At 48.1% G+C, this 12,612-nt stretch overlaps 1 protein-coding gene across 1 annotated transcript; it reads right to left on the reverse strand.

The window, feature by feature from the left end:
- Window positions 1–3,265: 3,265 nt before the first annotated feature.
- On the reverse strand, window positions 3,266–11,643 carry LOC104379232 (serine/threonine-protein kinase SBK2). Its single transcript, XM_086609067.1, has 4 exons — window positions 11,496–11,643; window positions 5,058–5,240; window positions 4,086–4,288; window positions 3,266–3,835 (listed from the first exon to the last, which is right to left on the reverse strand). The coding sequence occupies exons 2-4, from the start codon at window positions 5,236–5,238 to the stop codon at window positions 3,266–3,268; spliced, it is 954 nt and encodes a 317-aa protein (XP_086465193.1). The 5' UTR covers window positions 5,239–5,240; window positions 11,496–11,643.
- Between the last annotated feature and the right edge of the window lie 969 nt (window positions 11,644–12,612).

The following is a 12,612-nucleotide window of genomic DNA, read 5'->3' on the forward strand; positions in this document are numbered from 1 at the left end:
GTAAGCAAGAACCTTCACTACTGCAATGTTGTGGCTTACTTGAATGTGTATGACTCTAGCCTCTCGTGATTGCTCTTGGACCTTTCTCGAACTAAAATAGGTCATTAGTAGTAGGCATTTTCTTCCCAGGATTCTATATCATAACCAAATCACCTTTCAGTCTACCTGTTTTAAATACTTTAGGTCATTACTGTCTTTAAGAAGACTTCTTACAGCCTTAAACCACAGTCCCACCACGGTTCTTTTCTGAGCTGTTTCCAGCTTTCCAGCTTGCCTGTAAATGTGACGCCATCCTCAGGATTGTCCTATGAGGCATCAAACACCAATCACTCACTCCTACTTCCCGCACTCCTGTTTAGGCCAGCAGGAATCTTGCTAGCTGCCTTCGCTGGAGATTTGCCCACCTTGAGTGTCTGCCCCCTTTTAGCCCCACAAGGAGTCCATTAGCTTTTTTTGAGAGAATAACACAATGAGAACTCACATGATCTTGTGTATCCTCTATGACTTGTGAAATTTTTTCAGGAGTCTTTCTGTAGGGATGGCTTTTGTTCCTACGTTTTCCTACCTGAATACATTTCTCCTGCCTGTAAGAAAATATATTTTCCTTGAATGCACCCAACTTACCAAGTTATCCAGATCTCTCTGAGTGGTCTGTTCTTCTTGATGTTTATCACCCTGTTCATGTTTGTGTCACCTGCAGGGTTTTACCTGCAGTGGTTTTGTATTTACCTTCAAATCATGGATGGAAATGTTGACTAGTTTTCATTCAACTATTGATCCCTGCAGAAAGCAACTAAAATAACCAAAGCGTATTCCCAACTGACAATTATTTCTACTGTCTATTGAAAGATCTCAATTCTCTTAATATATGCTTTATTGATTTTGCAGAGTACATCTTCTTACTCAATACAACATACTGTAATTTTCTTTATATCAACAGGTCATGCCTCACAAAAATTGTGTACCATAACACTATGAATTTACTTATCAAACACGACTTCATTATCAAAGAGAATGCTGAGTGTCTCAATCCAAAAACTCACGTTCTTGTTCTGTAAGTCCCTATTAGCAAGCACCTGTATTAGATCTTCCATTATTTTTCACTGAATAGTTGTCAGCTATCCGACCTGTAGATCCATTGGTCTTAGGCCTTCTCCACTTTAAGTACAGGAAGTGTGTTGGTACCTTAACACTCCTCTGCTATTCCTACAGTAATCAAAGAGTAATTAAAGCCAGATCTCAGCAAGCCAGAGTTGAGCAGCATTTATTACGTTTTTGGGTAATGAAGGATTCTAAGAGATGGAGGTGGACAAAAGAAAACTGTATCTTGAACAGGGTAATCATGATGCTGGTTGATAAGGTAGGTTGAGGAGTTGGAAGGAATACACAAGGGATAAGTGATGTAGTGAGCAGGAAAAGTAAAAAAGAGTAGTGTGGAGGTGATGTTGCTGAGAGAGGAATGAGCAAAAGCTGTTTATCAGGTGATGGATAGTAGAAAGGGAATGTTAGTAGGGATAGTAAGTAATGGTAAAATGGCAGTGGCTGGGAAGAAGTTGGAAAAAGAAAGCTGGAGGTTGGGGAACTACAGGAGAGTGTGTGCAGGAAAGGATCTGAGGTGAAAGAAAGGATAGGATGCTAAAAAGTATGGTGCTGGAACAGTGCATTTTTAGTAGTTATGAGAGTAGTTATGAGTTTCCATTGAGAATGGAAAATGAGCTGGGGATGTTTCCAGCAATAGGATCAGGCTAAGAGCTGGAAGGGATTACCAACAGCATAATTCTGGGGACTAGAAAGAGGTAGCAATTTAGAAGAGCTTCTAACCCCTATTTCTTCCCTTGTTACCTCCTTGCAGGATTAAAATGTGCACCTAGAAGGACATTGGGGGATTAGGAGAGAGGTGTTGCTCGGGAAGGGTTAAAGTGGTGACTGGAGATGGGAGAAGGAAAGTCTTCTAGAGGGGTAACCAGGCATCTAAAAGAGCATGAAGGACATTCTCATAGGACTTGAAGACAGTACAGGGGAGGCGGTGTGCTTGAGCTGCCGTTGGATACTCTTGGAACTGAAAGATTCAGGAGGACAGGAGCAGGGAAGAAGTGGTAATGGAGGTTTGTACAGAGAGGGGCTGGCTCTATGAGGAGGGAGCCGTCAGTCTGGAGGAGGATCAGGAATGAGAGCAAGGCAATGGTGTAGGACTGCTGGGAGGTATCACTAGGGGAATTTTGTTGGGATTATTCATACAGATAAATTTATGTGACCTGTGGTTACAGCTCCTCTGTTAGCCTTTCCTAGTGATGCCCAGGGTGACCACCCTCACAGCACTACTGCCTTCTCAGCTGAATTACACGTGGATGTCCGTGGCAGTGGGCTCACCTTTCCACTGGCACCTAAGCGACTCGAGGTGGGAGAAGGGTGAATCGTGCTTCAGCAAGGCTGTCAGTGTTTGCAGGAGGCTGTTTTCCTGAGTGACGGGAACTAGAGGGGGACACTTGTGCAAGCTGACACTGAGACTCCTGCTGCTAACAAGCCTCTGCATAGAAGATCCCATCTGTCACCTGGTCCTGAACACAAGGAAATGAGAAGAAATGCACAGTAGCTGGCAGGTTACAACTTGTGATTCCCTGTGGCTTTCTCCAATACCTCACCTCCACGGCTCCCACCACCTTCTCAATGCCATGATCAGTCCCTAGCTACCATCCACCACCGCATGCTGGGGGCTCCCCAGCATCTCCACCCCACCAGCCTGAAGCCACCCTTCAAGGGTCCTGGTGGAGCTTCAGGCAGCATCCAGGGGTGGCCCCTGCCTCACACAGGTTGTCCTGAGATGGCTGTAGGCTCTAACATGCCCCTGCTCTCCCACAGCACGCGGGCCCCCACAAAAATTTTATTACAAGGGAAAAAGAGCCACATACAGAAACACAAAAGTACATATTTTGCTCTATTTTGAGACAAGGCAGGTACTGCAGCCCCTAGAAAATGCCCTGGAGTCCCTCTGGCCAGGAAGCAAGTGGGTGCTTCACATGCAGACTGACATTTCCAAGAGAAAGGAGATGTTTTCAAGCCCGAAGGGAGCACAAGGAGGTGGCACTGGGTAGCACTGGGCCATGGGGTGAAGACCATCAGCTGGGGCAGGAGCCTGGCTCCATGGTGGTGGGGACATGCTCTCTGGGTCACCGTGGTATCTCGCACCCGGGCCACTGTGGAGTCCCAGATCCTGAAGCCTCTGGCAGGGCAAGGCCCATCTGCCCTCCATCGTGGGGACCGGGCTCTAGGGCTTCACCACAGCTGCCTCACTGCGCCCGTCCTCCAGCCGCCAAGGGCAGTCGACGTAGCGCAGCGCCCCACCAACAGGGCCACGCTTGGCGGGGTCCAGGGCCAGCAGGCTCCGCAGCATCAGGGCGGCCTCGGCCGTCAGGCGCTTCCAGTGGCGGGGCAGGTCCTCCTCCAGGCCTGTCTCCTGCCACAGCATGAAGTCCTCAAAGAAAGGGTCGTCCGGCAGGCTCTGCTCCCAGGGGAAGTAGCCGGTCAGCAGGCAGAAGAGCAGCACGCCGAAGGCCCAGGCGTCCAAGCTGGTGTCGATGGGCACTCCCTGGGTGCTGGTGGTGTTGCTCAGCTCGGGGGCAGTGTAGGGGATCACCCCGGCCACCAGCTTGAGCTTGGTGCCCTTGGGCCGCGTCAGCCCGAAGTCGGTGAGCTTGATGCGCCGGCACTCCGGGTCAAAAAGCAGCACGTTCTCGGGTTTGACATCGCGGTAGACCAGCCCCCGGCTGTGGATGAACTCCAGCGCGCTCACCAGCTGCTTGGCACACTGCTTGGCGGCTGGCTCGGGGATCCCGTCCTGCCAGGGAGAGAGATGGGTGGTACGGCACACGCAGGGCGTCTTGGCAGCCCCACCAGGTGGACCCTCACCTGCCTGCTCTACGCTGGGGAAGACCTTTGCGTTTCTGGTCTTGCAAGCCTGAAGCTGCTTTAACGCTGTAGACCCCAGAGATGAGAGACCAGCAGCCCATCTCCTTTAACACCCTCCCAGCTGGCACAGGGGCCAAACGCCACAGTCCCTGTCCCCACGCCCTTGTAGCAGTACTCACCCGGGGCTTGATGATGGAGATGAGGTCTTTGTGCAGTGCTGGTTCATAGAGGAAGCCATAGTACTGGCTGGACTCGATGGCAATTCCAAACATGCCAATGATGGCAGGGTGAGTGGCGAGGGAGAGTGCCACGCAATACTCATACAGGAAGGTGTGCAGCTTGGTGCTGGCTTTAGGCAGAAGCTTGAGAGCCATAGGAGTTCCTGGGGATGAGGAAGTGTGGGTTAGACTCCCCTGAAGGTCACTCACATTAAAGCCAGACAGAGGGCACTGAGCAGCCATGGGTCTAGGTGCCCACAGACACAGGGAGGTCTCTGCACCATGCTTTGTGCGGATATATCCTGTGGACACCAGATGTGGGAGCAGGCACTGCTGCTGGTGTGAGTTTTGAGCCAGTCAGTACGTGCACAGGAGCACTGGGCAGAGGAAGGGAAATTTGAGCTATGCAAGCCCATCAGCCTGAGCTGGGACTGCTGGGGAAGAGTAGTGTCAGGGTTCTGTAGGCACTCATAGGAATTAACAGCCTTGGCCAGCCGCACCTAGGACCTCCACTCATATCCTTTGTCCATGGGTCTGAGGGCACCATTTAAGCACAGACACGGGGCTTCTCTTCCTGCCTGAGCTGTGTGGTGGGGGTGCTGGTTTCCAGCTATATCGCATCCATGCCAGTGCCTAGCCACCAACCCTATTGATCCTGACTTGTGGATTGACTCACCAGCTTGACCTTGGACCTGCCTCATCACCATGACTTTGTCTGATGTTCTGGGCTGCCCCCTGGCATCACCTGCTCCCTGGCTGGGTGCGATGGGATGATCCTTGGCTGGGGAGGACCCTGTCCTGCTGGTCACCTTGGGGACCCCCCAGCATGCCTCGTGCCTGGCCCCAAGAAGCCACCAGCCCACCCAGCACCCTGGCGAGTGGAGGGGAGGCAAGGCACAGTAAGTAGCTCTTGGAGCGCTGTTGGTTCCTTACCTCTCTGCCTGTGGGTCACTAGCATCACGTGGCCATACTTGCCCCTACCCAGCTCCCGAATAACCTCATAGTGCTCGGCCACTTCAGTGCGCACCAGGCTCTGAGCTGTGATCTCCAGAAGCTCTTCTAGCACGGTTGGTGTTGGTGTCTCTGCCGCTGCCACAGCTGAGCTCTTGGCCATTGCTGAGTGCTGCGGAAACACCACAGCCTGAGTCAGGAACATCACAACATGCACAGAGAAAACCATATTGGACACATCACACAAACCATGCCATGGCAGGGAGTGTTTCTGCCATGTGGAGCCTGAGCTGTGCTAGAGTTGAGCACATCTCTGGGCAAAGCCTCTGATCGTATATGAGATCTCTGTATTGAAGGGAGCCTCCTTCAGCCCCCTAATCCTTTCTGGCCTCCAGACAGATGCCTGATGCTCTCTGGTTGTAGACCCTGAGACCTCTCATTTCAAAGACTTGAACCACCTTTCTGTGTCAGCTGTACCAAAGCTTGGCCTTCCAAGCCTCTTCTTACTCTGTGCTCCAAGGTGTTGGGCAACAAGCAAAATGTTAACAGAGCCCCAGATTACCAAGCATGACCCAGTCCTCTTGCTCTCCTCAGCCTACTGCAGCAAGACTCTCTGCACAGAAACCCACCCTTACTGCTTATTGAAGAAAGTCCTTGAGGTAGCAGCAGAGACAGACTTGCACCTTAGGCAGAGGCACAGCTAGCCCACGACAAAAAAGGGATTACTAGTCAGAGGCAGTGTACTCTGAGCAAGCAAAGGGAGCTCGGTACCTCACACGCCTGCTGACATTTCTGACCCAAAGTCACTCATCTCCGCAGCCAAGAAACTTAGGCAGGAAGGAAGCTTGGACATCTATGGCATTTTGGGCTACAGCCAGCTGCTTCAGGCTTATTTCAGAGAAATGTTTTTTTCAGTCTCCCCAGCCAGCTACAAGGCAGCATTTTAAGGCACATGTGGCAGCACTCTCCTTCTAATTACGTCCCACTGCTCTGAACACAAGCACCTCCTGGCCTCAGAGCAAGGTTAACTAGAACCACAGTCACAGGATGGTCAAGGTCAGAGGACACCTCTGAAGATCGCCTAGTGCAACCTCCTGCTCGGAGCAAGGTTAACTGGAGCAGGTTGCTCAGGACTGTGATCAATCTGGTTTTGAATATCTCCAAGGATGGAGACTCCACAACCGCTCTGGGCAATGTTCCAGTGTTGGATCAGCATTACAGCAAAAAAGTCAGGTTTTAAGCTTAAATAGAAATCCCATGTTTTGATTCACTGCTTCTTGGCCTATCACTCAATATGGTATCCTGTTATTACACAGCTGGCATGAATTGAAACTAATGAACTAATTAACTGAGGTATAGACCCCGCCTACAAAAGGTGGGCCATTTCCTCCTGGCTGTGCAAGATACAATGGTATTCTTGGAGCCGCAGCCTAGGCTGGTGAGCAACAACTCAATACCACCAAGAAGACCCTGGTTGTGTCTTTTTTTATGCCTTCCTATCAGGTACCCGTACACACCTATAAGATAACCTCCCTGAGACTCCTCCTCTTGAGATTAAGTCTCAGCTTGCTTAGCCTCTTAACTCTTAGCTCCAGAATCTTAACCGTTTCCGTGGACTTTTCCAGATTCATTCCAGTATGACCACTTCTCTCTTCTGCGGGGGAGCCCAGAACTGGACCCACTACTCCTGGTGCAGCCTCACTAGTGCTGAGTAGAGGGGAAGGATCACCTCTGCTAGTAACACTTTGTCTAATGCAGCCCAGGATGCAACCCAAGACCCTGAGGGTTGCAGCATTCTTGGATAAGTCTTAAGCAGTGTGCAATGAGTCAGAGCTGAGGTATAAAACCAGCAGCTCATCTCTGCACCTACAAACTCAGGATCTCTTCCCGTGAAACATTCTGACTCACACAATGCCTTTTAGGGAAGGGAATAGGACCTCACATTGCTAAAAAAGAACATGGCATCCTAGGAATATGAGTGGGAGCAGAAAGAATGAAGGCTTTTTTCTCAGGTTTTACATTGCCCTATCTGTGACCAGAGCTCATTACTGTTCCTTCAACTTTCAGCCCCTACTGCTGCTGAATCTGGTCATTCTTAAGAATCCAGTAATTTCGCAACAGAATTATTTAAATCTAAGAAAACTACAAAAAAGCTGGGTTTATACAGGACAACAGGACTACTTGTGGGAGAGTTTCCCTTCTTTTCCCTTCCCGTCTCTCCTAGACCACATTGCTAAATCTCAACCAATTCAGAAGTACCAAGCAATTGGCCCTACTTTTCTGCAAAGGTTTTGGCTTGGTGTGAGAGTCAACACCAGCTAAAGTTAGTACAGTCCGTAGGGAGTTCAACAATGAACAAGGCATCCTGGTTCCAGGCTGTCAACGTGTGAGGAAACCCTAATTGCCCAAAAGAGTCTAATTACAGCAGCAAGAAATTCACGTCCTTTCCACCATCGGGAGATGCTTCCCGGCTTCCTGAGGAGCTGAGGAGGAGTTAGCCTATGGAGATACAGTGTCTTAGTCTAGGTAATATTCTTCTGGTTCATTGACCAAAATGATTAATATATTGGGTCCAGGAAAGCACTTCATAGATGTCAAGAGCCAAAGACAGTGTCATCTCTGTATAATAGAGATGGTGCTATGATGACAGAATCACAGAGGTGTTTAGGCTGGGAAGGACCTCTAGAGATCATCTAATCCAACTCTGCTGCTCAAGCAGGGGCAGCTGACGCAGGATTATCTGGGAAGGTCTCCAGTCAGATTTTTCATATTTCCACAGATGGAGACTCCACAACCTCCCTGGGCAGCATATCACACTGTTTGACCACCATCACATTGGGGGGAAAAAAAAAAAAAAAAAAAAAAACTGTTTTCTTTGTTTAGATGGAATTCCTTGTATTTAAATTTGTGCACATTGTCTCTTGTTCCGTCCATGAGAACTACTGAGAAGAGTCTGGCTCCCTGTTCTTTGTTCCCTCTCATCAGATATTTATATACACCAGTAAGATCCTCTCTAAGCCTTCTCTTCTCCAGGCTGAAGAGTTTCAGCTGCCTCAGACTCTCCTCGTATCAAAGATGCTCCATTAAAAATGGCCTTGAGCATATGGTGTGTAGGGTCCATTTTACTGCCTGACCTACAGAACTTTAACCCAAACCAACAACATTTGGGGCACTTCTTACAAAAAGTTGTGCAGGTTTAATACAAAGACAAACTTTGATCAACTATAAAAGCCAGGGTTAACATTCTTGCTGTTATGCATTTATATGATATCCTAATCTGAGTTTACTGAACCTGCTGCTGAAGTTTCTCAACTAGAGAAAAGGGTGAGTTTTTTAGTGCCTGTTATATTTCTCCTGACTGTTTCAGGGTTTATATGCACTGTGATCAGAGGTACGACTGCAACTGTGAGAATATATTTTAAACTACTCAGATTGAGTAAAACTAGCAGGGTACAGCCTGAAACTCAGGCTACATGTTTAAGCAATGTTTTACTTAGCCTTCACAAACCATCTGGCACACTGTGCTTCTGCAGTGCCCACATCAGTTTTAGTTTCAAAACACACAGGATGCTTCCAGAAATTGTAGTCAGATTTTGAATTTTGAGTAAACATCTCCATACTCTCTGATCGAGACACCTCTTAGTCTTCTTACCGGTTACATGCCTTCAAGCAACTTTCTGTACAATTCTCAAACCAGCCTTTTGTCCAGCTCTCAGATCCACTTTATGGCTCTTTTCTGAAGCCTCACCATTTTTTCTGACCCCCATAGTAAAAGACCAACTGCTCCTGGGGGACTGTCTCCTGAAAGGCATTCAGCTAGGATTACCCTCTGCCTCCTGCTGTGACTCCAAGATCTCTTTTTGAAGGAACGCAACACTGAGAAGCTGCACTACCTTATGCATCCATTATGACTCTAGAGCTTTTCCAAATTACTGGGTTTTTTTTTGGAAAAACTTTACTTACTCTTCAAGTCTCTTTCTGGATGTTGGCTCCCTTGTTTCTACCTGAATACCTTTCCATTGCCTTTAATAAAGCACATTCTGCTCAAATGGACTTAATGTATCAAGTAATTCGGATCACTTGGTGTCTCTTTTTACCAAACCATCGTGTTCATTTATCTCTAGGGGCTGTGTAAGGACTCTACCTGCAGGGCTTTCCCATCAATCTCTAAATTGTTGGTGGGGGTTTGGAGCAGTTCTCAGCCTGGTATTGGTAAGTACAGCACCTTCCAAAAACATCCCATTCACTGATCGTTCCCTGAAAGCTATTTGTACAAATTCATCCTGACATTGGTCAAAATCAATAAGCCACATATTTATAATGGATTGAAAAATAAGCCCAGTATAGTTGAAATCATCATCTTTTATTGGTGTCCTCACCCTAGACGATTAATTTTGTTAAATCCTGATGCTGTTATAGTACTTTTACATTTGTCAATGATTTAGAAGAAAGCAGTGAAATCCTCCAGAAAATATTTGCAAAAGACACAAAATGGGTTTGTATACACATACAAAAACATTTCTAACAATCAAAGAAGCCAGGAGTTTCGTCTAGCATTGAGTGACAAAACGAAAAAAAAAAGGAATGTAATATTAATCAGAAGAATCTAACTTCTTCATGCTGCTTTGTAGATAAACTGGGCACTGTGTAAACCCAGAAACGTAGATCTGGTATAGCCTCACTTCCTTTGCAGGTCTTAATATACAGAATGATACGGAATTGCACAAGAAAAAAATCTGTAGTGATATAGATACAGATCTTAATGATACAGATTCAAGTCTAAGAGAATAATGGTACAAGGGTTACTGATGTTGCAGATTCCACTTTTGCATTCACTCTGCTGAAGAGAATGCCCAAAAAGCATCAGACGCAGGAAACATCAGCAATGGGAGACAAACTATCATTTTCCAGATGCTAAATTAAGAATATAAGCTTCACTATAAATAAAACAAAACAAAAAAATAGAGCCATTGAGCTTTATATAAAGTCATTTAGATTATAACAACAGAAGAGATCTGTTCTGAGATGATGTGCCTTTTACAGTGAACTCTAGTTTCTGCAGAGGTTCCTACACGCAAATGCCCTGAGACAGTCTGAAATTTAATCTCCGAAAATCAGCTGAGTTAGGAAAGCTGTATTTCTGAAGAGCTGGCCACCTGCTAACGACTTCTGTGCTATAATTGAGAATATCATGTACCACTGGATTTTGTATTTTTATTAGAAATGCATTCCTTCCATTTGCTCTGCTTTGCATTATTATTTATCAACTTTTTTATGTTTTTTTTTTAGAATGTTAAGAATCTACTGATGTGAAAGCCGGGTTTCTCTAGGGTAAATATCCTGAACTCTTTTGGAGGCCAGCTGATGTCTGAGGGTCAACAGATCTAGCTGTTGGATGTTTTCTATATTTTTAATGGTATCGGTGAGACCGCTAGTGCTAGCGTCCACAGTTTGGCTGGAAAAGGACCGGAGAAGAGCCATGAGAATGACAACAGGGCTGACAATTACAGAGGGAACTTCCAGGAGAGCGGTATTCTTGGCTTATCAAACAGATAGTGAAGAAGCATCTCTATCGTCTGCGTGTACCTTCATGAGTACTAGAAACTCACTAAAGAGCGTTCTCCCAATTAAGTAAAAGCATTATAATAAAACCAATAGCCGAAGCTGAAATGAGGTAATTTTAGACCTCAGCTGCGGTGCAGACTTTGCGAAAAAGGATATTTGCTCCTAAAAATCTCATTAAACTGTATGGAAGAATATCCTTCCATCTCTGGGACTTTTAACTCAAGAATGGCACTTTTTTTCTTTTTTTCCCCTGAAACTTACACTCTAGTGCAAACCACGTCTAATATAGGCAAGAGATCAGAACAGATTATCGCAGTGGTTGTTTCTGGCCTTATTGCTGATAGATTTATGAGCTGCTTTATAAAACTGGTCAGCAGGCTAGTAGGCGATCTCACCGAGGGGAACCGCATGACTGTCCCCTTAGCAGACCTTGCCCTTCTTGGGCAGAAGCACCTAGCAGCCTTCCCAGAGGGAGCCCTGTAAGCCTCTCTCCAGCAAGCCGCACACCACAATCTCCCCACAGCAGCCTCCTCGGGCAGAAATTGGCAGCGATCTCGCTGAGACCAAGCCGCATTGCACCCTCCTCCCAACCAACCAGCCGGTATCGTGGCACCATCGCACTGGACACAACTGGGCACAAAGCAACATCTCGGAGCAGAGCCACTTAAGGAGCTCACCATCAACCAGACGTGGGAAACGAGTGCACTCCACGTTGTGCCAGCACGCGACACCCGAGTCTCCGAAACCGGTTAGTGAGGGTGGGTGCTCTTTTACCTGTCTGTCCTGTCTCCTTTGTCCTGCTACAGCTGTAACTTCTCTTCCCACGCTCCCTCCCCATCGTACCAAACCTCTCACCTTCTCCAGCAGCGCAGCGCTGCCGGCCGGCCGTGGGCTGCCTCCCTCCACCACTGCAGCCTCTGGGCTGGGCTCAGCCTACTCCGAGCAGCCGGAGGGGGCTGCCAGACATTACGGGGCTAAGCGTGACGCTCCGCCCCTTCCCCATGTCTCTGGTCCTGGGGGCACGCTGCCTCCCTGCTGAAGGTGACCTCTGGGAGGGAAGAAAAAGAGGGGGAATGGGGGGAGGAAGGGGGCTCTCCGTTCGCCCTCGTTTATGGAGGGGCAGGTGTTCAGGGATTGGGGTGGGGTGGTTGTTTCTGCTCTAGCCATACCATCATAAGCCCCAGGGACCCTTCGGCAGACCCACCCATTTCAGCCCTTCCCTCCAGCTTGGGCTCTCATTACGGCTGAGGGAACAGAGCAGCTCCGTGGGCTGGGGCATGGTCCTTGTGCTGGGGCTGTGCCAAGGAAGAGTAGGTCCCTGACGGCAGGGCTCAGAACGACCATGGGCTGCCAGCGCTTGCTCTTGGCCACCAAAGGGGCTGAAGACGTGTCAGTCACAGTTGCCTGCATCAGTGCACGTCAGAGATCAGGCACAAACCGTAACTGGTTCAAGAGCCTTTCGTGGGGCATGGTGGGTCAGGCTCCTCGCACACAGCAGTACTACAGAGCGTTACAGCAAAGGCAAAATTATTAACAGTAACTACAATGACTTGCAGGCATTTCACCTCTTCTCATTACCTTCACCCAGACTACATTTCTGTGCCAAAGTCTGCTTTCTAACACTTGAGCGTGGAGATGAAAGCAGGTCCTGGGGACATGGACACTGTGCAGGTCCTAGATCTTGACTCTAAAGCACTGTGTTTTTTCTCTCAAGGAGATGGTTCAATTTATGTATCTGAAGCAGTGATGCATGCAGCTGTGACATAGGAGTGTCACAGCACTGTCCTCCCTGTTCCCTAGAGCTTGGGCCATGTGGGAATCCTGTAAGGCTTAAGCTGCCCTAATGAGCCTCTGTGCTCTTTCTAGGGGCACAGTATGGCGAGGAAGGCTGAGAGAGGACAGAGGTGAAAGTCTAACAGAAGAGAGCAGAGCAGCCCCCATAACCGTAAGTACTCCAGGGCTCCAGCACAGG

The sequence above is a fragment of the Tauraco erythrolophus genome, chromosome 3 (genome assembly GCF_009769465.1).
Source record: "Tauraco erythrolophus isolate bTauEry1 chromosome 3, bTauEry1.pri, whole genome shotgun sequence".
NCBI lineage: Eukaryota > Metazoa > Chordata > Aves > Musophagiformes > Musophagidae > Tauraco > Tauraco erythrolophus.

Bases quoted from the DNA above. Each gene is read 5' to 3' on its own strand.
- LOC104379232 (XM_086609067.1), bottom strand. From the start codon at position 5,238: ATGGCCAAGAGCTCAGCTGTGGCAGCGGCAGAGACACCAACACCAACC. The intron at 4,289-5,057 runs GTAAGGAACCAA...CCTCATCCCCAG, and splicing joins AGTGACCCACAGGCAGAGAG to GAACTCCTATGGCTCTCAAG. The intron at 3,836-4,085 runs GTGAGTACTGCT...TCTCCCTGGCAG, and splicing joins TCTCCATCATCAAGCCCCGG to GACGGGATCCCCGAGCCAGC.